The sequence below is a fragment of the Venturia canescens genome, chromosome 1 (genome assembly GCF_019457755.1).
Source record: "Venturia canescens isolate UGA chromosome 1, ASM1945775v1, whole genome shotgun sequence".
In the NCBI taxonomy this organism is placed as follows: domain Eukaryota; kingdom Metazoa; phylum Arthropoda; class Insecta; order Hymenoptera; family Ichneumonidae; genus Venturia; species Venturia canescens.
Window position 1 is genome coordinate 17883792 of NC_057421.1, and position 23567 is coordinate 17907358.

At 36.8% G+C, this 23567-nt stretch overlaps 1 protein-coding gene and 1 long non-coding RNA gene across 2 annotated transcripts in view; one reads left to right on the forward strand and one right to left on the reverse strand.

The window, feature by feature from the left end:
- Positions 1 to 13520: 13520 nt before the first annotated feature.
- On the forward strand, positions 13521 to 15922 carry LOC122415270 (hemolymph lipopolysaccharide-binding protein-like). The gene is made up of 3 exons (XM_043427257.1): positions 13521 to 13760; positions 14060 to 14287; positions 14914 to 15922. Exons 1-3 carry the CDS (start codon positions 13610 to 13612, stop codon positions 15216 to 15218), a joined length of 684 nt encoding a protein of 227 aa, XP_043283192.1. The 5' UTR covers positions 13521 to 13609; the 3' UTR covers positions 15219 to 15922.
- Positions 15923 to 19269: 3347 nt separating this feature from the next.
- The window catches only part of LOC122409466 (uncharacterized), a 64514-nt gene continuing 60216 nt past the window's right edge, over positions 19270 to 23567 (reverse strand). The window contains exon 5 of the long non-coding RNA XR_006260705.1: positions 19270 to 19869. This is a non-coding gene — a long non-coding RNA (uncharacterized lncRNA). The remainder of the gene's footprint in view (positions 19870 to 23567) is intronic.

Below are 23567 nucleotides of genomic sequence, written 5' to 3' on the forward strand. Positions count from 1 at the left end.
TTTCGATGTTTTTTTTATTAAATCTGGCATTGAAATTTCCCAACAACATCAGACAGGTTTAATAGTGATAAAAATATCAATACGACAATGTCAAATTACAAGTTTTCGAAAAGGAGACTCGAATATTGTGTTTGAGCTGCAATGAAAAATATGTTAAGGTATTCCTTTCGCAGGGCCGTATTTTTTGGTGTCGCAAATTAAGGCACTCGAAATTTGAACTGATTGCTAACCTCTGAGAAGTCGCGCTGTTATATGGCAAAAGCTTCTGCTTCTGCCACTTTTCCAACTTATATCGTTAATATCTTTTTTCAACATTCGATAACCCTTTATTTTTATTGTCGCTATGGATTCCTTACATTTTTTTCTATTCGTGAGATAGTTTTTATCAGGAATTCAGAGATATTCGGTGTATAAATTATTGAATAGAAATGTGGTGATGATGGATTCTCCATAAGCTCCCGTAGAAATTTTACGATTTTTGACATTTTAATTCTTCATTAAATGGTCGATAACCTGACCTGAAATTTCGCCAATTTATTCGGATGCAGTTGTACTTTTCTGTAAATTAAAATCAATTTTTTGTAGAGATTGCGGGTTCGTGAAAGGAATACCTTAAGCTTAAATTATTTTGGATCCAAATGTAAGCAAACAGCAATGGAATATTCCATAGAATTTTACGATTTATAAGTTTTGTCTTACGTCGAGCAGGGTCAATGGCTCGGTACTTTTATTTTCATCACAGTGGATCAAACTTAGAGCTCAAATTTGAAAATTGAACAGATAATGCTATGAAAAATAGAGAGCAATAGTTTCGTTTTATTTGAACGGTGCAAGCTAGGATCAGCTCAATTGACATTCGATACTGAAAATCAATGTGATTTGTAATAGTTAAGGAAATTTGATAGTAATTGTTGAAGTTTGACAGTAACTACTGGCCGATTAGTGAACTGAGTAATTGTTGGTAAACCCGAGTTTGTTGGTACTTATAGCAGTTCGATAAGGGCGCAATTAAAGTTTGATCATCATTTGCTAGCTGAGTTAATGGTACCCTTCGGCCATTACGGTCAGACCGAGGCTCAAGTACCCCGGAAAATCGTTACCAACCTTGGGTAATTCGAGAAAATTGACGAGTCGGCCAAACTTTTGAGATTCAGACGATCCTCTTCTCATTGACCACTCAATTTACTGCGCGCACGTGTAAGAACCGTTCAATCGTGTCGATGATCATCGGACATGCACACACAGGAGTTCATTACAAATATATTATAACAAAGAGCATTCAGATTCGAATGAGTTCATTATCCACGAATGCGATTGCTTCGTGATCGCATTATCGTAACAGTTCCCGATAAAATTAGCCAATTGAGAATATTACCATTTCTCAAATAAATTCAACACTCGAGCACATAATTCAAATATATTTACTGACGTTTAAAAACTTCAAAATCTTTTTCTTCGCTACGAACATTAATTTTTTTCTTATGACAAATTTGCGTATGTTGCAAATAAAAAAACAAAACACCTCGTACAGAACCTGTAAATTTCATCTCCAAATAGCATAGAAAAAAAAGTTCAGAAATTTCTACAATTTATCACAGAATTCAACTTTCAACATTCATCTTCACTGACACTTATAAAATATAGTCCGAATGATTCAGAAGTAAAAGAATGTCAATGGAAATAATAATCATAAACACGAATCGAGAAACGAAGGTAAAGCATTCTCTGGGCAGCGATTAAAGCACTCGACAGAGAAAGCCAATCGGAACTTTTTGCCTGTCTCAAGCAGGCAAGGGTTTTGCACATAGTCGTCGTTGTTATGTAGACATTAGCGTCTATAGATGCATGCGAACAAAAATATGGGACGGAAGACAAGTCATAATCGTCCACTCGTTGGATTTTCATATTGTAAAGTTTTTCAAGAGCGACCTGCCTTTTATGTACACAGACACATACGTTATGTGTGCATGTATGTACGAGCACGCTCAACTATTATTTACAGATTTACATTCCGCGCAGACGTGAATTTTCGTTTCACGATGTTTTCTTCAATAATATAGCAGGCTTATATTCAATTTTTACGTAGAATTCTTTCCAAAATATGTATGCGAGGATTTTAAGGGAAAGTGTATTTTTTTGATAACTGGTATGAGGATTTGTTGGTTTTTTTGAAAAGGTGGAATTTCGAGAGGAATTTCGAAACTCTTATTACCTTCGGGACACATTATTTGAATTCTCTCTCCTCTAACATTAAACTTAATTTTCTATTGCTCGACGTTTTTTATAATGATAAAAGAAACTTTGTAAAAATCTGAGGGAAATCACAGACTTCCTCGGAGAGCACGAAAATTGGGGGAAAATTATTTCGATGACGAGTGATGAGCTTCTTCAATTACTCAGACAACTTGAACTATAATTGATCCATTTAGGTCCGGACAATTTGTGGAATGCGAGTAAAACAGATTTGAATAAAACGGTCTTTCTTCAGTTTGAAAGATTATGGAACATTGCCAAGTGATGAAGAACGCTTTCATTGCTATTGAAGTAAAAAAGGGTCTGGAAGGATGATTTTTGGTCTGGAGGTTGTCAACGTGATTGCGTCATATTCCAAAGCTCATTCCAGTTTTTTCCCCAACTCAAAAGTGTACTTCTATGAAGAGTTCTTGAATCATATACTTCCAATCCAGAATAGTCCTTTGATTCTGACTCGTATTCGTTCCATTTTTTTCAACGTTGAAATAAGCGAGTGTGAATGATTGAAATTTTTAGAAAGAGTGTGCTGGAGAATTTTTCAAGTTAGACGTATGGAAGATAAACCATTAATTCGTACAATGAAGAAAATTTACTGAGGCCCGTGTGGAATTGCAAACTTGGGACCCCGAAGGTCTTTGAAAACTTTGCTTCTATCTCTCGGCGAGGAAGACAAATGATAAAGGCGAACGCGCGTGAAACTACGAGAGACAAAACGTCTCTTTAAGGGTTGGAAGAGTAGGGAGAAAGAGAGCGGCAAAGTGCGACCAAACCGCGACGAGACTCTTCCTGGGTTAGCTGGCCTTTCGAATGAAACGGCCAAATGCATAACTCACTCCTTGTGCTCCACTGTGTACCCGGAAGTGTGCACCCACTATCGCAGGAAGCTCCAACGTTAATTTTCCACCAGAGGCGTCGCCCGAGTCACACCAATATTCAGTCTGAAAACAAGCCTTTCTAGCTCTCTTCTACTTCCACTTTCATATTGTTTTGCGACAGCAGATAGACGGACAAATACTCGTTCGATTCGCTCGAAGGATCAAAATTTTACTATTTTTTCATGAAAAAGAAATTCATTCTTTCCCAGGGATGTTCCACTTTCCTCCTTCCCCTTCATACTGAAATTGGAAAATTTTCCATTGATTCATAGTTAACTTTTTAACCTTTTCTCAAAATTCTATTACTTCAGCTTTTTTTTCTTTAATATTAACTCGAGAAATTTAATGGAAAAGCCTTCGCATACGCGATGAAAATTCATTTCATTTGTATAAAACACTCATTTTGTATAAAAACGATCCACCAAGTGAACAACGATTTTCCTCGATATTCTGATTATATTTATTTCATTTTATTAATCGAGGGTGATTTTACTGATCGCCAAATAAAGCGTTCTTGGGTATGGCCATTACTTTGTTGGGTGACCGCTCGGTCATGCACAAAAAAATAAAACACTATTATTTGCTGTATGCTCAGCTATTTTTCCAACGAGTTATCACGCACTTTCGAAAATGATGTGCAATGTGCACATAGTTAATTAAAAGGGAGGGTCCGTTGACAATTAGCGACACGGTAATCAAAGAGGGTGCGGAGTCTAGCATATTTTCGCTAAACATTTTTGTTGATTTGACACGCATTATGCGTTAATGTAATTAAACCGTCGGTCTAGTTATTGTAAAATATTGATAAAGTTTAATAGAATCAATGACTTGAATCGAGACACAGTGATATCATCGAATGATGGAACGTCAGAATATCGAGATGTGTGAGGCGGACAGTGACTTGAGTTTTCAATTCGAAAATATGATTCCCATTGAGATAGTTCATGCACGAAACGATTTTCTTAATAAAGTCTTGAAATTTACACATAGTTTAAATGAGAAGTCGACTAACATGCATATCAAATTTTAAAGGGTTCGTCTTATTGATTATTGAGATAAACTTCTTACGAAGTTTATGAAAAAGTATACAATAATAATGAAGTATGTAATGAAGGTTTGGGAAAAAAATCGAAATGATTGTCTTACTAGTAATAAAGATAAATTACGTTAAAGATTGAACGAAATTGGTAATGAGCACTCGTACCTCACATTTGCTTATTTCAGCATTTTGTTTCGTTTTGGCTTGACCCATTCCTGGCACAGCGTTCTGTCTTTTTATTAATACTTTTTTCTTGATCCATTTCCCTTTGCGCTCTATAATGCGATTTTTCACGTAAAAAACTATAGTACTTTCGTACGGGACGAATGACATTTCGGTTTCCAGTCGGTGATGGATCCCCGATTAATTAATGGCTCGTAATTTCATTCGCCAACAGATAAGTTGAACAAATTTATTTACAATTTCGAATTAATTAACAACTCTGGTATTAATTTAAAGTGATTATATCTTTACCCAGGGAGTAAAAATCGATCGAATTTAGACACCCATAAAATACGATCCTTCGGGCATGATCTACCTTAGAAAGTGAAACACTTCAGAAGCGGAATGCGATTTTGATTAATATGACGAATATTTCACACTCACTACGACCTGTCCGACTAATTTTTACGCAGGCAGAAATAGTTTTAATAGAATACTCTCAATGAAAATAAATCATGAATATTTTCAGCTCGAAGAATCGCAGCGATAGTACTTCGTCCCAGGAATAATTGTGAAAGCTTCGATTCATTTTGTGATTCAAAAAACTTCTGGTAATTCGGATTTGTGTTATGTTTTTCTGACAATAACTATTCCCATAAATGTTACAATTATTTTCACAGTAATATTACAGATAATTAAATCAAAGTAGACACGATTTCATGAATTATTTCAAAGCAACGTTTTGACAGCGCTGAGAGGATTTATTCACCTCAATCGAAGCTTCGGTGAACGAAATTAATTAATTTCCATTTTCTTGCATTGATCTGAATTTCTCAATTGAACGTATCAGCTTTTTTTTCCTACGGAGCATCATATTCACTTTGAGCATTACCAACGTGCCAACCAATATCGAAAGTTCGCTATGCATTCAATCTAAATTGAATATCCGATGGATATACGTATATTATCTTATTCGTAATTAATTTGACTTCACTGAAATACGAAATTGAATAAAAACGTCGCTTCGTATGATATCGTTGTTTCGAGTCCCATTGAGAAATTCAAATGAATAATTATAATTAGACGTGAATAATGAATTTTGAAATAATGCACGAAGCCTTTGATTGAACATAGCCAATGAATCGAACAGAATACCTCGCGCGAAGTCAATCATCACTGACGAAATAATTTGGTGGCGTGGAGAATTGTCCAAATTTTGATTCCTGTCCGAGTCTGCGGCAGAGAGTCAAAAATTTCTGGAAAAAATATGTTCGTGTATTTTATTAGCGAAGATGTAAGCGAAGCGAAATTCGTAAAACATTTTTTCATCCTCGACACAGTCGTATATTTGATATACACGGGGTGTATGACGTTTCGACGTGACAATCATAACATCGCTAGGTATGTGTCGAGAGAATCAAATATTCAGGAGGGATCCTCGGGCATTCGAATTACGAGAGAGCGACGAGAGATGAAAAAAAAGGCAAAAAAGTAAGAGACACCGAAAGAGAAGAAGAGGAAATGAGAGAGAGTGAACCAGCAGAAGAGAGGTAGAAACGTTTGTGCATAAATGTCATTGGCACATGGCGTGTCGCCTGTTCCGCTGTTTCATCTCTCTTCTCTCCTCCGTTTTTCTCACCCTGTGATTGGCGCTTTCGCTCGAACAACATTTTATGCCGCTGCGAGCATAAAACACACAGCTGGAGGGGACGAAACAAGGACTAGTGAATTGCAAAAATGAAAATGGCATTTCCTTATCCTCGGGCCATACTAATGCTACGGGAACATGACTTTTTCACAGATTTACTATTACTCAAGATTTGAAAAGATAAGAAAATAAGAGCGTTACCGAACTTCGTTTGAACGGGTGAGAATTCAAAATTGATCTTCGCCTGATTCTGTTCGGTCTCCCGAAAAATAGTCTACATCATTTTTAATCAGAAAGTTTTTCTTTCTAATTATAAAATATCTCTAATTTTTTGTCACGCTTAAAATAACGCTTTTTCGGAAGTTAACTCTCAACATCACTTTTTTCGTCAATGTTGAAGTGTTCTTTCAAAGTTTAAAAGTAGAATGAATGCTCCGTATTGTTCGGCCTAATGGTAAAACCATGAAAAATTGATTTATACGTAATGATAAACTCGCTGAGTTACGAATTTAAAAAAAGGGTTATAATCTCTATTATGAGAATGGTGCATGATAGGAGGAAACAACAATTTGTTATGTGCCACCGGGGGAGCTTTCTCGGTTTTCTTCTAAAGGATAAATAAAAAATCAAGGAAGCCGTGGGTTTCGCGAGCATATACGAGCTCGTTACAGTCGGGAGAATTGATAACACGCGGAAACAGTAAAATGATAAATAGTTCCTGAGCAAGTGAGACAATGAAGGAGGGAGGAAGTGACGTAAAATAAGAACGATATGAAGTGAAGGAGGAAAAATAATGTTGGCAGAAAGAGAAACAGAGGTAACGAGAAAAGTGAAGGAAAAGCGAGGAGAAAGCATAAAAGTACATACAAAAAAAGGGCTCAGGAAAAATGCATGGGAGCGAGACATTTAAACAGAAGAATGGAAAAATAATCAGAGGAATAAAAAAAGAGAGATAAATTGGGTAGCTGATGAGAAAGCAAGTTAGAATACGAGAAGAGAGGAGAACACGAGAAAGAAACGGTCGAAAGGATGGACCACTGTGGCAATGAGAATATTCGAAAGTACAAGCAAAAGTGGATCACATCGAAAGATGGAAAAAACGAAGAGGGAAACAAGAAATAGAAGATAGAGATCGAGTAGAATATCAAAAGTTGGAAAAAATAACGAAGAATGGAAAATTAATAGGAACGAAAAGAAGGAAAGAAAAAACAGGAGTGGACAATGATTTCGAGAGACAAGTATAGGAAAATAACCAAAAATCACAAATGAAAAATTCACAAAACAAAGAAAATTAGTCAAAGCAGAAAATGACGTGAAGAACCTGAAAAAAAAAACAAGAAATTAGATATACAAAGCTGAGGAGGAAGAGCAAGATACAGCGAGGGAAGTAAGCTAAACTATTAATCATGCTTGAAGGATTTGGCGTTGTGTTTTCGCGGAGAAGAGAACGCGACGTCGAGTACGAGGAGAATTCCACGTCGAGTCTCGGTTCAACGCAACCGAAACCCTTTGGCCTCCCTCGTCTCTTTTCTTCTTTCTCTCTCTCTCTCTCTCTCTCTGGATTTCCAACAAGGCTTATTCGAACGCTGTTACAGACACATCAGCCGAGAAACATGGACCTGCGAAAGGCTAGAATTAAAAGGTGTACGGGGCTGTCTCTCGCACTTGAATGCTATTTAATTAGACCTTGATGTCAGTGACGTTACATCCATCCTATTCCATGACAAAATAACGAAAACCACTCTACCCTTCACCTTTGTCGCCCCATTTGCTCTTCTAAACCGCTCAACGTGATATTAATTTGTTTATATACATGTTACGAGGAATACGAGGGCGAATTCAAAAGCGGAGACTCGTGTTTCTCTTAATCCGGGAAATAACATGCTCCGAGAATGGGATTATTAATTTCTCTAGTCAAGCAAACATCGTTTATAAACGTTACAAGACTAATGGTATTTTGACTAAAGACCGCTCCATCATCCGAAAAGTCTTCCCAAAAGTGCATTTGTGATCCAAAAATTTTCGTGTCAAATCTACGCATCGTGCACCTCAGTATCAGTGCATTTTGGTTTCATTCCAACTATTTCATTAGGTAAACATTTTTTTAAGCAAAACTTTATATTTTGTTATTATTTTTTAAAGGGAAACCGATTATTTTTTGTTATTATTTCTTAGTTACCATTATTATTGTTTCCTTTAGTTACTTTTGTCACTATGAAATTTGTTAACAGCGTGAACCGATTGATTTTGTTATTATTTTAACTCTGTTATTATTTCATCTTTTTGTTAATTTTTTCTGCTCGTTGTCACTAGGACTATACACTATTTTTGTTATGAATATTCTTAATTTGTTTTTTTTTCTGTTATTACTTTAAGATAGTTTTATTTTTCGATTTCTTATTGTTATTGTTTCTTTTTTATTTTTCTATGCAATACTAGCATTTTTTGCTTGTTTTCATTACTGAAAATTTTCTTTTATGATTTATTTGGATGATTCAATTTTATGTTATTGTATGATCTCCTTTATTTACTATTGTTATTACTTCGGATGCATAGTTTAAGGCATAAATATATTCAATCAATCAATCCATACTACATTCTTTGTAATAGAGTTTGTATAATTCTTTGTTTGTAAAATCGAAATCTGCAAATGTTTTTTTTTTTTTTCGAATGTATATAAATATAGCTGCTACTATAACTACACGTTATCTTCTTTCGTCTGGAGAAAAATGAAAATCCACAGAAATACTAGAAAAATAGCCCAGCAGCCAGCTCAAAAGAACGAGTTTTTGTGAGCCGCTGCGTCGGCATTCACGCGCACCGAAATGTTTTAATTACTCGGGAGGTACAAAAGACGCGAGGTATGGCAAGGTTCTTGCGGTATTCGTGTCTGTATACGTTATCATTCGCTGAAACGAAATCTGTATCAAGGGAATAAAGCGTTACGAAGGTCTGCGCCTCTGTGGCTTTGCCGATAGTGAATGATACGAAATGTCTACTCATACAAATCTACGGTTTTGTGTACCAGGACCCGTGAAAATTAAGGTCGAAGAATGATATTGCAAATGAATTTCAATTATTTTCTTCCTCTTACACTGCAAAGAATGCTGTTTGTGGAAACTGTTTTCATTTCTGTCTACAAAACATTGGTTTGTCAGCACAACGAATGTGATTTAGTCGATTAAAATGAACGATTCATCATCCGACAAAAGAGTTGCTGTTTTCAACAATTTTTTCCCAACACAATGGGTTGAGTATATAAAAATAAATTTTTCGTCTCAGTACAGGATTTCGAAACTTTTCCAATTCGATAGAGTAGCAACGGACTGTAGTGCGAATAGTACAAACGAAAAGAGAATTGCAGGATGTGAAAAAGATGCAAGGGAGGGTTGTTGCTGGAGAGTATGGTCGTTGTATTTTTCCTTTTGTGGCCTGAGAGCTCGGTTAATTTTAGCCTCTTATTTCTCGGGTGGCGTAAACACGCGGAATGCAAAATCCTTCCGACTCGTATAATCCGGAAAGTCGGACCTGAAACCGGAAAGGATATCCTCAGCTGTTATTTTCCAACTTGAGAATATTTTTTTTTCTCTAACTTCATTCGTTCATTTGTAAAGAGATCTCTGCATGGAAAAATGCAGTAAACATCAGTGGAGAGATGTATAACTCGTTAAAAATCTTTTCATCCATCCTCCCAGTCGTTCCTTGGAAATATGAACAACGTTGAATAGTGGAACGAGACAAATAAGAGGAAAAAGCAATTTTATTTACAGGAGGTAAATCATTTTTACCAAAAAATGGTAAAATCTACTGAAAAATTATTATAATGTGTCAAGATTTTATAATTATAATAATTTCTATAAATACGCGTCCCATTCTATCAAAAATAACTTGACCGAATTCGTCGAGACGTAAAAAACGTTTGGTTTAATTGAAAATATTATGTCAAATCTGCCTCTGATTTCGTTTAATTGATAAATTTTATCTAATAAACTATTTACATGATAACTTTGCATGACAATCTCTTAGCTTTTATAATATTCATCGAAAGTTGGGGCCAACTTTTTCGGAGAAAATTCTCTCTATGATACCGATAATATCGCATTTTTTAAAGGTTTTTTTTTCTTATATAAAGAAAACTCATTTCGTTTTTGAAACCCCTGATTCCGGATCTCTGGGAAGTTCTCTTCTGTGCCACGAGGCACATCCTCGAGAGAATTTTCTGTAGCTCGCAAATAAAGTCTGTCGGAAGATTATACTCCAATGGGAGAAAATTAAGGTTTCACACAAACGTGTGAAGTTTTGGAATGTCCAATGCAAACTACCAATTTGAAATTATTTCAGGAATCATCGATATTTGTAATGTGAGGAAAAGGAAATGAGAGTCATCAATTTTGAAATATTATATTCAACATTTTTAAAATACTTTTAAGAATTACAAAAACTTAATATTTTACAAATAATCATTCAATACTGATGTCAAACAAATTCGAAGTTGTGATAATTTAAAAACAATTGATACTGTTTTGGGTTTGGTGACTGCTGTGACATTGACAAACGAGTGAGAATTAGTTCGAATGGTTCGTATCCTGGTTCAGCGAGATGAAAGAAAGGTGAGGTAACCCGAAAAAAAAATAGAATCAATCAATTAATTATGTGATTATTGAATTGGAACTGTCCCACGAAGTCGATCATTAATCATTGTAACGTCATCGTCGAGCGCAATTTGTGCAAAACATAGAGTTTTAAAGATAAAGTTCAATCACTATGTGTGAGTGCTTTAAACTCACAATTGCAGTTGTCAGGATTTTTGGACTGAAAATTTTCGATAAGCACGATTGTCGGGAGTACAAAATAGACCGGAAATAGTGTATAGAATTTTTAGACGTCTTATAGCATCCGTCAGAGATTTTATAAAATTTCAGGATATCGATCGATCCTTGATAATTCAAATGAGATACGAAAAGATGGAGTCGGTGCACTGAAATATTCACATTGGTAAAAGTATGAAAAAAAAGCGGACGAAGGGACAAGTTTTATTCACGAAAATTACATTTCCTGTGGTCACTTTTGCGTTCGGTGTCGTTTTCTGTGAGGTATAAAACGTGTCCTAGAGCACAAAACCTTTCATCATCGTTTTCTCCTTTTTGCAGATAACTTTCCTTCACTTCTCATACATTCTTCTCGTCTTCCCCCCTCGCTACCTCGTTCTGGTTTTTTTGGGCTTCCCAACGTTCGGGAAAAATTGATCGAGCCGTTTTTCGATCGTCGGTTATTTCAATTTCACAGGCGAGTGCCCCCGTCATTTTCTCCCATGTAGGAAAGTGTCAGGTTGTAATGAAAAATTTACCGAGTTCCTCGTTCCTCGAAGGTCTAGTATATATACGATCTCGTACTTTTTCCTTTTACGTACTCTCGCACCCCCTTTTTTTCTCACTCTTTCTTTCATTCCAATTCTCTTTCCCTACTATCTTCGTCCTAATTTATTGTTACTGTCAAAAGATTTTTTTACCAGCCACAAATTAAAGACTAAAAATTGATCGTGCCTCATCATCGTTTGCATCTGCTCAGTACAACTGATCAAAATCGTTATGCTCTCCAAATCATTCTCTCTTTTAGCGATCAGTTTAACTCGGTAGATGAAATTTTCAAGCTTTTAAAATCCAGACAAATTATTCCTTAATGTGTTTCTTCCTGGACGTATGTCAGTTTCATAACGAATTAATTTGGCGGTAAAAAACAAAAAAACTTCTTGGCAAATTTGTATGTTTGTGCATCAGCAACCAGTTTTAATCGCTCTCCGACTCCAGCACTCGAGAGCACGAGAAAAAAAGATAAACATTAAGGGGAAACCCATCGATAGGAATGTGCGTCCGGATCCTGAACCGACGGCGTATTCCTATCAGCGATATTCAAACGTATTTTTTATGCAAAAAAAATAATTATTAACTGATATAATATTGTTGAGTTAAACAAATTCAACATGATTTTGCCAGCATTCAAGTTTCCTTTCAACAAATTCAAATTTGATTTTTAATATTGTAAGCTTTTTCAATAAACTTCAATTTTTTATTGTATTTCGTAGTTTGAGTTAAAGTTGAGGAACATAATTTTGCGAGATATATTCAAGAATATTCTACGTTGACACGAGCACAGATATATAGAAATTCGTGAATCATATGTAATACGCAAAAGTACCACTTCGTTCAATTGAAAAGTGTCGAATCACGAAATTACGTCCGCACACACAGATATTTTTCGCCCTCCAGTTGAATGCAATGTCTGCAGTACTATTGAAAATTCTTTTTTTTCATATTTTTTTTTCTTTTCGTACCAGTGGCGAATAGAATTCGGAAAATTGTGTTCACGTTTAAATGTGTATGTGGCAGCCTGTGTTTGCACGAAAAATCGTTGAGTTCGGAACGACAATACGAGAGCTCGTCCGGAATGCTAGATCGTCGGAGAAACTGGGGAAATTTGTATTCATGATTTTACATTCCTGAACGAATATGGGTGCCGAATAGTTTGTTAATTCGATCGCAATTCCAATTCAATAGGATGCTATTGATAACAGAAATGTAAGATTATGTATACTTTGCACCGGATGCGAAAAGATGTGATTTTTTTTTTCGGTATTTTAAAACTCAAAAGGAAATTATAAAAAAAGAATTTTTGCCATTCAAATTTACTTTTTATTACTGTTCTCCTCTGTATCAGGAAATCAATATGTTTCTGTTTTCTTCATTTCCTCAGTCATTTCAAAACCCATGCAAATTCCGTCGTGATCTTTTACGGGATATGTGAAAAGTCGTTTGGGCTTGCAGATAAAATAATGTCCAAAAACTCTTTGAACTTTTTCGTGTGAAAAAATCCATTGGAAATTCTAGTTTGACTCCAAAGCAACCACACCTTCAATCTATTTTAAAACTGAGTGTTGATAGAAAATTCGGAAACCCTTTTGTTATAAAATTCTTTCGAAATTGAAGTTGAACAAAAATTCCTCGTCCAATTTCGTAGCAATTTGTTTTATTGGTTTCTGTGAGTTGGAATTGCAGTTCGACTCGGCGTTAAAGCCGATAGCACGAAATATGAGAGTTTCTCCAATAGTCGTGAAAATATCGTCAGGATATATTACTTGCAGTGTTTATGAAACACAAAATTTTGTTTAAATAAAAGAATTTTCGATGAAAATTAAGTTGTAATTTTTTGTTTCCAATTGCAACGATCACAATTGAAAAATTTTCGTTCCGAAAATCCTCCGAGGGTCAAATAACTCCACAGCAAATTGGATTTTGATGACATTTTCACAATCCCCGTCTATTTTCCCAAGCTGCTCACGAATGATTGTATTTTTGTTTAAATATGTTTTCAGAAAGAATGCGACAGAATTAGAAATTGACGAAGCATTAACGTAAAAAAATTTACACCAATTCCTGAGAGTCGCAGTCAGGCTGCGAATTATTTTTCCTCGATGAACTGGACTTCCCCTCTTGTACTGTGCCGATATAAATTGAAGATTTATCTCGTATGCTCCGTCAGAGTACTTTCGCCATTCGTCACGTCGCGTTGTGTCCCGAGATAACGCATAAAAATAAATTCACACGTAATCGCATTGTTATAACCGAAAAACCAAGTATGTGGAAATTGTTCGTTTTGATATTCCTCGTGGGCCAAGAACTGCACGGAATCGGAGCGCAGAAAAAACTAACGGACACTAGTATCAACCTAACTTCCGCAGTTTGGCCGGCTCAGAAGAAAAATGGGGAAGGATCATCGGAAACTTTGTGTAAGTTTGGGAGATGAAACACTCTGCAAAATAATTTGTACGCTGCTTGACCATCGGTTATAAATCGCTGAAGTGTTTTCAATAAAAATGTTTCGTCCAGAAAACTTTTTATTGAAGATTCTCGCTGTAAAATTGGGTGGAGTTTTTTGAGTTATATTTCGAGGCATGTCCGATGGATGTCAATAGTTTTGACGTTTATGAAAATTGACACAATTTGGTGAATGAATGATGGAAAAGAATTGCCTCCGAATTCCTATGACGTGACATGTAATGCCCAGAGAGAATTTTTGCACCGGCAGCACCGAGTTTTCCGGGTGGACAGTACAATTTTCACGCTGCAAATATAATATTCAACGTTCACGGTCGTCCGTCGGAAAAATTCTCGGTGGAATTGACCAACGGTTTGAGCCAAGTTGCAAATGGAACTCGCTCTGATTATCGTGTCATTCCGGGGATTGGCGCATTGAAGGTACACGCCAGACATCTCCCCTGGAGTAAGGCGAGGAGAACTTGCGTCGAGGAAGGAGGTTAGTGTCCGATTTCTACTTTATGATTAATCCGCACCGACGAAATTTAGGGTCCTGCCGAAACGTGGAGATACCGAAAAGTTTAATTTGTCAATGAGCACACGTAGCATGAACTCACATGATACGTTTAACACAGAAATAAAAAAGCAAAGTTATCAGGAACCCACTCGCCTGTATTGTTAAGCCTCCGTGGTCCCCGGGGGTCAAAATGACCCCAAGAACAACTTTAATCTAGAATTTTTAAATTATTGGCGCCCGAGGAAGCTGGTTAAAGCATTGCCAGAGTTATGATTTTTTTAGTAAAAAATAGTCTTTTCTAAAACATGAACTTGGTGTTAATTTATTTAGCTGTTTTGAAAATTGGATAAAATTTTTTTCCATGATATTCTGATTCGCGGGAAGGTTCAAACTAATATCGTGAATTTTGATGTGTCGTTCGGAACGATACTGACGACGCGGTGAGCGTTTAAACATGGCTGGGGTCATTCCGACCCCGTGTGAATAGCACGTTTTTTCTAGAATGTGTGACCACGAAGGGTTAAGGTAGATGGAAAAAAACGTTTGACAAAATCTTTCAGTTTTTCAAAAACATGTGTGAACTCAAATTTTCTTGTATCCTTGCACAGGTCATTTGGCAGTAATTCGGAGCAATTTTGAGCAAACGAGCGTGGTTCAAATGATGACTGAAAATTCGATCGAAGACGCTTGGGTTGGTTTGCATGACAAGTTCGAGGAGGGAGATTGGGTGACGGTGACGGATGAGCCTCTTGCATCAACAGGCTGGGCTAAATGGTCCAAAATCTTCCCCAACAACCCCGACAATTATAAAGGCTCGCAGCATTGTGCTCGCATCGTCAAAAATGCAGACGGCATGGACGACGACAACTGCGATATTGCGAAACCGTTTCTTTGCAAAATATCGAATCCCTGAATAAAATGATATTTTTTAATAGAGGCCTGAAAATATTGCCAATAACATTATTAGAATTGTCTATATTTTCATGGGAATTTCGTCAGTTCAATATTACGAAGAAAAAAAAACAACATGACATATTTTTTGACGTTGGATCCTTGAAAAAATCTGAGCCTATGAAATATTTAAAAAATTCTATAACTTCGTACCATCTTTCGTACCACTACACTCGTACCGAATATTTTCCAAAGTATGTGAAGAATCCTCGAAGAATTAAAAAATTGCTAACAAATGATAATTATTAACGTTCATAACGTTTATTACAAGTGAAGAAATGTGATTTTGAAAATCAAATATCCGACTGGTTTTTTGTCCTTTTGTGAATTCGTTAAAATCAACAGTAGTGAATATTCGATTCCGCTTACTCATTTGATTTCAGAGAAAAAAATATCCGACAGCTTTTTCCGCTTCCGGAAGCAGAATCAGTTGCCTCAACGTGAAATCTTTTTTAAATACTTCACTCTCGGAAAATGGTAATATTGGCACAAAAAAGAATTGGAAACAGTAACAAAAGAGGAAGTTCCACTAAATTCCTTTTTTCCCGAACCCCATCAAATGTAGTTTTCTGAATTAATTACTTCCATTTTAAAAATAAATGAAAAAATGTATTTGCACTATAAAATTATTAATGTTAATTATGACAATAAAACGATTCTCATGAATGCTGTAATATTATCCTCTCTCGTGCAAAATTTTCAGGATTCGACTTCCTTCGTACGGCAGTCGTCGAATCGAATGAACAGCTTTTGTAGACCAGTAGATAACATTTAGCTTCAATCCTCCACTTTTCTAAGATTTCCGGGATTCTCAAGCGAATTTACCAGCAGTGCGAAAAGCACCGGAGCGCTTCTTGCGAAGCTTGACTTTGCTTAACTCATCTTCGCGGATCCTCGTGCTCGAGAGTTTTCAGTAAACACACTACTCCGCAGGTTTAACCAAACGACAAGAATTGAAGTGGATAAAGTGGGTTATGGGCTTGTACGTACACTTAAGCAAGTTCGATCGTTCATCTTACGTAAATTCGTTGACACGTGAACGATTTCATATATATTTCTTACTCTCAATCAAAACTTTACGAATTACTCTGCGCCTTCGATGATTATACGAATCTCACGAGATGAATTGGAACTATTGACGAGGAAGTCGCTCAACCGCTGGGTAATTCACTCTTTATTTCCTTTCCTCTCTCTTTTTATCGCCCGCTTTCTCTTCCTCTTTCAATTATCTTTCAAATCGTTATCTAACGATAAAAAGCTTACGACGAATAATTTCGTCTTCCGAATATGGGGATCTCTAATTTGAAATTCGCCATCAAGAGCTTTATCGTTCGAGTTCGTGTAAGTAGTGCGAGCTATTCGTTCATTTACTTTTCACCATTATTTACACAAGTGTAATCGAAAGATTGAGATTCAAACTAAAATTTGACATTGACAAATTAAGGAAAGAAAACCTTCGAGTGTCTTTTTATACCGTCGACGTACTTTCCACGACATAAAAATATATTGAGAAATTTGGTTTTTTTTTTCATTGCTCCGTTCATATTTACATGCGCAAGTGAGTTTACAGCACTTCTGTCCATCTGTGGACGATGATAGGTGTGCGCAAACGTTTGGACGGACGAAATCCTTGCTCGTACATTCCGCTGTACAGCAGTAGGGTCCTATAACTTTCTATATATCCATGTGCTGTCCACCTCTTCGCATTGACTATATCCACGAGACGGGGTATAACGGCTGACATTTTAATGCGAGCATTCATCACGAAAGCCAACACGCGAGCGACGCTGGCGTGCATATGCCTCGTCGGGAAGTCAAAAATGTGTACGTGTCCATGAAAAGATACACAGGGTGTTGATGATTCGGAAAAGCTGAGTCGAATCTCAATGATCAAGCGAGACGAATTTCTAAAAACATCTGAAATGTTTTCATTCCAGGAGCAATTGAAATTGTGGAATTTCACGACAAGAAAGTCAACTTCCTCGATGAAAAAATTGAAAATAAACGTTTGAATGAAAGAAAAATTCACAAAAGGAAAGTAATTCAATTAAGTTATGTACTTATGATTGCAATTCGTCATTTAATTTTGCATCGTTGCTCTATCGTCAGTGCATACGATAGTGCTGCTTCGAAAAAAAAAAAACTAAAATGGAGTAGAATACATGAGAGAACATGAAAATACAAAACATTCATCAGGCTCGTTTCATAGGGAATGAAATAGATTGGAGTATCGAGTATATAGGTTGGGGCAAATTGGGTCACCCTGTGTGCAGGGATGTGCCCTCACGTCTACGTCCTGTTTGACCATGTGCACGGCTAGCAAAATGCTTGTAAAGAGAGGTAGGCAAAGAAAGAGAGTGAGAGAGAGGGCAGCAGTGGAATAAATTTGGCGAACTCTGATGCGGCATAAACGGCATGCTCCCTCGATGACCGGACGCCCCCGTTTAAATGGCGCATTATTCACACCCCGAATTCACGGATCGTCCGTTCACACGCTTCAATATTTGCTTTTCACACTTCTCACTGCACCTCGACCTACATACACATAAACGATCGTTCAAAATTATTGCCCCGGTACATCCGAACGCGAAATTATTGACGATGCGTGTTTCGTTTTTTCTCCGTTATCATTAATAGCCGCAGAAAAGATTTGACTGCTCAGTTCTCCTTACTTAAATCATTAAAAATTCATTTTTGAAAAGGTCTCAAGACCAGTCAAAGTTATTTGCCCGGAAGAAGAGTCAACTGAAAAACCAGATACGTGTTCTCTAACGAACTTCATCCGTATTTATCAAAGCCTTTTCACGGGTGATAAATCAGCTTTGATCGCTATTGTATAGGAACATATTTAACCCTCGCAATTTAACGTCCGCGTTCGTCCAATCTTTTTTTCGAACCGCGATGCAATTTTCATCCCTTCTCTCTTCCACTCGCTCTCGTTCTGCATCACGTCATGGTCGACGAATTTACGTGAATTTACAGTTGTCTGGGCTCTCACCCGACGCCGGGCACCAGTTGGTTACGAGGAATCTCTGTGAACAAGGGCATATTCGCGCTACGATGGATATTGCGTGAGGCTTTTCATGCGCGCTGTGCAATCGCGCTCCGGGGCACTTTTCAAATATTTTAAATATATAGTTTATTGTACTTTTTCATTTATCTTGTGAGAACCTACGAAATTCGTAACTGAATGAGATTTTATAATAAAAATTATTGTAATTTATTCAACCAAACCTGTTCAGACACCCACGAAATTCGCCCAGCATACTTTAGACCAGAATGTTATATGTTACAATCCAGAACGAAAGGAAACACCACTGAAGGGGACTCATTTCAATTGGAATACAGAATAATAACTCGCGAATTCGTTGTATTGCGAAACAGCTGCATTATTGATCATCGAAAAATGAAATTACAATGAAAACACATTTGGTTATTTGGAGAAAAGATACAATTTTTTTGCGAATTTCTGTCGTTCTATAGCTTTAAAATTCCTTTTTTTTTCTTCACCAAAACTAAAATTTGATTCGTCAAATTGGAGTGCGTAAATGAAGTAGCTTTTGAAAAAATACTTCATTTAAAAAATCGAGACAATGACTGACGAAAACAAAATTTCCTGCGTTTCAACGTCGTTGGTTAAAACAGTTTAATCCAAAGTTCCGAATTATCGTTGCTAACCGAAAATTCGATCGTAAGTTTATATTTCGAAAAATTGGTTTAAAAAAATGGTCAACTCCCATGTGTACCTACCGTTACTTTGTGTTTTCAATAGTCACAATTTCGTCTCAAATTTTCTATCTTTTCTATTAGTCAAGCAACTTTCGAGATGCATCACAGTTTTTATTTCAATGCGGATAATGATCGCATTCGAACGGATATACGATTAAGGTGATCGATAATTCAGATAGCAACGTGCCAAAATGTGAGAAAATGTGTTTTTTTAGGATACACTCCGATCATCAGAGATAATGTGAAATAACGAAAAGAGAATACTCAAGAGAAGTGCATTACGACATTAATTCGGTAGCATTTATTATCTGGAATGGAGTAAAAAGATCTCTCTAGTGAAAAGGCTGTGGCGAGCCTCTGGGAATAAGGGAAATACGTATACATCGATACGAGAAAAGCCGGGAAAAGAGAGATGAAAAAAGTTCACACCCCTTCCCTTCGTTTCCCTCATGGCCAGCCTCAATTTTATTATAAATTTCTCGTCTTTTTCGAATCGTCGCTGCATCAACGAGAACGCGAGAGAGTAGCCAACGTGGATCACATTAAAGCCAACACGAGAACGGCGCACACGGTCGAAAGTAATTTCCGGCGGGCGAATAGAGAAGATTGGCTTCCTGTTGCTGATATTTAAATGGACTCTCTCCCTCTCTCCCTCCCTTTACTCTTTTTATCCGCACGTATATAAGTATTTTTTTTTCACTCGCCTGGATTCGGGTTCCAAGTCCTCGAAGCCCTCTTTCGTTTTCTTTTTTTCTCTCCTGCAGAGGTTTTACTATCTTTCCTACCCGCGAGAGGATCCCTTCGAGTGCGACTAGGTCAGCTCGAGCACGTGGAAAATTTATGGTAAACTGCCAATCCTTCGTCACTCTTTTCCTCAACTGAACCTGCAAATATTTATAAGAGAATATAAGAAATATGCACTGAGATATGAAATTTGTCAATTCAGTGATTTTTTTAGTTGCACCAATGAATCGTGAGGAGAATAAAATTTGTTGATACAGCGAAGCTTTTGTTGGTACAATGACATTTTCGTCGCATCGTTGGATGGAAAGCTTCGAACGCAAGGTAATGCTTTTGAAGTGTCGCTTTTTAATGCAAAACCATATTTACAGCTAACCAGTGATGTGAGTTTCATAAAAAGTGCTTTCTGCTTGATCGAGAATACAATTTTTTTAAGCTACACGGAGGAAACGGATTCGTTTTGGAAAGCGAGGAATATATTGTTTTTCAAGAATTTTCAAAGTATTTAGGCACCGATTACAAAAGGCATAGTATTTTTTGAATTTTCCAATATTTCATCCTTTGAATTGTAAACAGCTTTATGTGCATAGCAAAAATAAGTAATGCACGTGAGAACCATACTATTTCGTTTTGTTTTTAAGTGTTATTCATCATCTCAGACTAGCACTCACAATAAATGGAAATGTATTGTAAATCACAAATTTTGACTGTCAGCATAGTAAATTCTATGATAAATACACGAATATACATCGAATACGTGTGATATTTTATCATCCATGTAGTTTTTTTTCAGGGTTGTTCGAGCATACTTTACGATACAAACAGTTGAAGTGACTGAAAAAATTTTTTACTATGCTTATAGAAAAAAAACTGTTGAGTCTTTTGAATAAAAGGTATGAGTCTTTTTATTACGGTGGATAGAACATTTCTTATTACTGCTCTTCGAATTAATGCTGCAATCCAGTTATATACTGTCCCCGAAATACTATATTCTTAGTACTTTCCTCTAGAATTTTCGGCCTTGTTTTCTCCGTGTAATTAAAGATTGGTTCCCTGAAGAATTTTGCACCGTCCCTTTCTTGCCATTTTTTCTACAATTACTTGGCAAAAAATACTTTTTCCGGGTATTCATATGCGACGTGGTTCTTTCGTGTGAGCAGATTTCCGACTATACTTAAGAAAACGATCGGATAAGGTGGCACAGCTCACTAAAGCGACACAGGGCTCTTTTTCTTTATTACGTCTGCTCGGGCTCGTATAATACATATCGTAATCGAGTTTGCCAGCCGGTAGAGCACGTGCTGTCCCAGAATCTAGATCGTAAAATTCATTCTCACTATTCTAGTTCGCCACGACGTCAATATTTCGGGTCGTTACCCGAAAAGTCTTTTCTGGATTTGCAATCTTGTGACTTGTACGATTTTTTGTCCAGTCGCTGTTGTTTTTTTTCCCCCTTTTTTTATTGAATATTTATGAATGAAAAATGTGATGTTCGGAATTGTTTTTTTATGATATTCAAGAGCACAATTGCTCATCATTCTTGTTGCTCGAGCAGATGAAAATTTATTGGAATTTGAAAATGTTTAAATTTGAAAACTGATGCGCCACACATTTTTGTTGATTTTCCATTGCATTTTCATTTCAACTTAATGAAAATATTGAACCTTACCAATAGAAGTGCTCTCAATAATGCATGCCGGAGTTTAGTTGATGAGAATGGAACGATACAACGAAAAGATTTTATTGCTGGAGTAGATGGAGTCTAAACAAAATTTGTGTATTTCTCCATGGATATTCATTAATACGCTATGGAACATTCACTGTTACTGAATTCATTAACGTTATACAGCGGATCATCCAACGGAAACTTCACGAGAGAGTAAAATTTATCATGCAAAATATTTTCTCATCGTACTTCACCGCAGTAAGGGAGAAAAAATGTTGATAAAAATAAAATTTCACTCGAAGTCTTCAAATTATCACAAGAATTTCGATATAACTGCTCAACGTTGAAAAATTATTCACAATTGTTATTTATTATTCATCATTTTATTCACAAAATATTCTTAATTACTCAAAGAAGCAAAGAGAACGTATGATTCCAAGGAATTTGAATATTCCATTTTTTCGTACAAATTATAAGTGGCAGAATGATCTAAAGTCTGAGAGAGGTTTGAGGTAGGTTCGCCTTAGCTCGACCATTACTCCTCAGCGAAGAGCCCTCGATCTTCTCCACTAGATCTACGTTACTAATGAGCTCGTTTAACTACGAGACACGTGGTAAGGTCAGGACGATGTTTCCTCCCAAGTATCAGGCTATTATATGGAACTTTGTATCACTGTATAAATCGGCTGGCGCTAAAAGCTAAAACCGCGCCGAATGAAGAAGGATGAGAATCTCCTACAACCTCCCTCTCTCTCGTTCTATCCCTCGGGGCGTTTTCGGAATCGTCCAAATTAGCTGAAGTACGTTCTTTAACAGCCCTCATTTTTATCAGCCACGAGAACGTCAAAGCACTTGTCCCAAAGGAGTGCTAACCAGGTTAAATGACAATTCTTCCACGTATTACTGCGAGGATGCATAATTGAGTACATTTATGTGGGATTAAGGAAATAAATTGGATCGAATTTATTGAGAGAAGGGTAACGTTCGATTCGGGGACACGAAATTTCATGTTACCCTGGCAAAACGTCAGAACGAAATGAACTCATTTTATTTCTTGAGTTTCTCCTCTGTTTCTTTTATTTACCGATGATATTTCTCGTCCCTGTACTCATTTGAAGTTGCTCCATAATCTATAAAAATCGCAGAAACCTCTTCACGGTGAAAAAAAATTCGGGCCAGTAAATTCCAAGCAGAAACCGAAAAAAATTGAAATTTCCGCTTTTTCGTGTTCCGCTTTGCCTCACTCTCCTCTACAGCCCTAGAAAAAATTCACAATCGGCTCAACATTGGCCGACTCTGAGCCACACTTGGCCGTGTTTTCTAGGGATGAAAAATACTGAAAGTTTTCGAAACCAGTGGGAATTCCGGTCACGACCATTTCAAGAGCCATTTTTTCCAGTTGACATTGCGTCAAAATTTAATCGAAGGTTTCAATAACGATTGGCCCGTAGAATAATATATAGTCATGAGCTTCCGTCGCTTGCCCAATGATGAAGGCCCTGATTAATTTAATCACGTTCATCAGATGCTGATTCTCGTGGGTCTATACACGTTGCCCTCCGGCCATTAGCGAGAATTCTATGACGCCTCGACGGAAATGGAGGGGTTGAGGAGCAGTCGTAGTCAGCATGTTGGCGATGTTGAAGGAAGAGACTGTTGACGCCACCTACAATTCCGATATTGCGTTAACGATTATGCGTGGACGCGTGAGAGGGAGAGAGAAAGGGCGGGATAACAAAACTATGGACATACACGTACAGTGTGTACCAAAACTCGTTAGCAAGGATCGAATCCCGGGAGAAATTGCGATCCTTGCGAACATAACAATCTCGCATTCCGCGAAGCGATTGCATTGATCCAACTAATCTCGCTTCATAGTGCTGCACGTAATTTAGAATCTATTGGCACTTTTCGAAGAGTTTCTGTATTCGTTGAATTAATTTTCATGCATTTGCCATTCTCGAATTCCTTGGAATCATGACACGCTTCTAATTAGCAATTCTCAAGCTCTCTACGTATGTGGGTCCATGTCTAAATAACTTGTTCAAAATAACTTTATTCAAAAATAACTTCTACATAAATAACTTCCGCAACAATAACTTTTGCAATAATATTTTTCGTAATAATAACTTGAATATGATAATTTTTATTTTTCGGCCACAGAACTGAAGCATT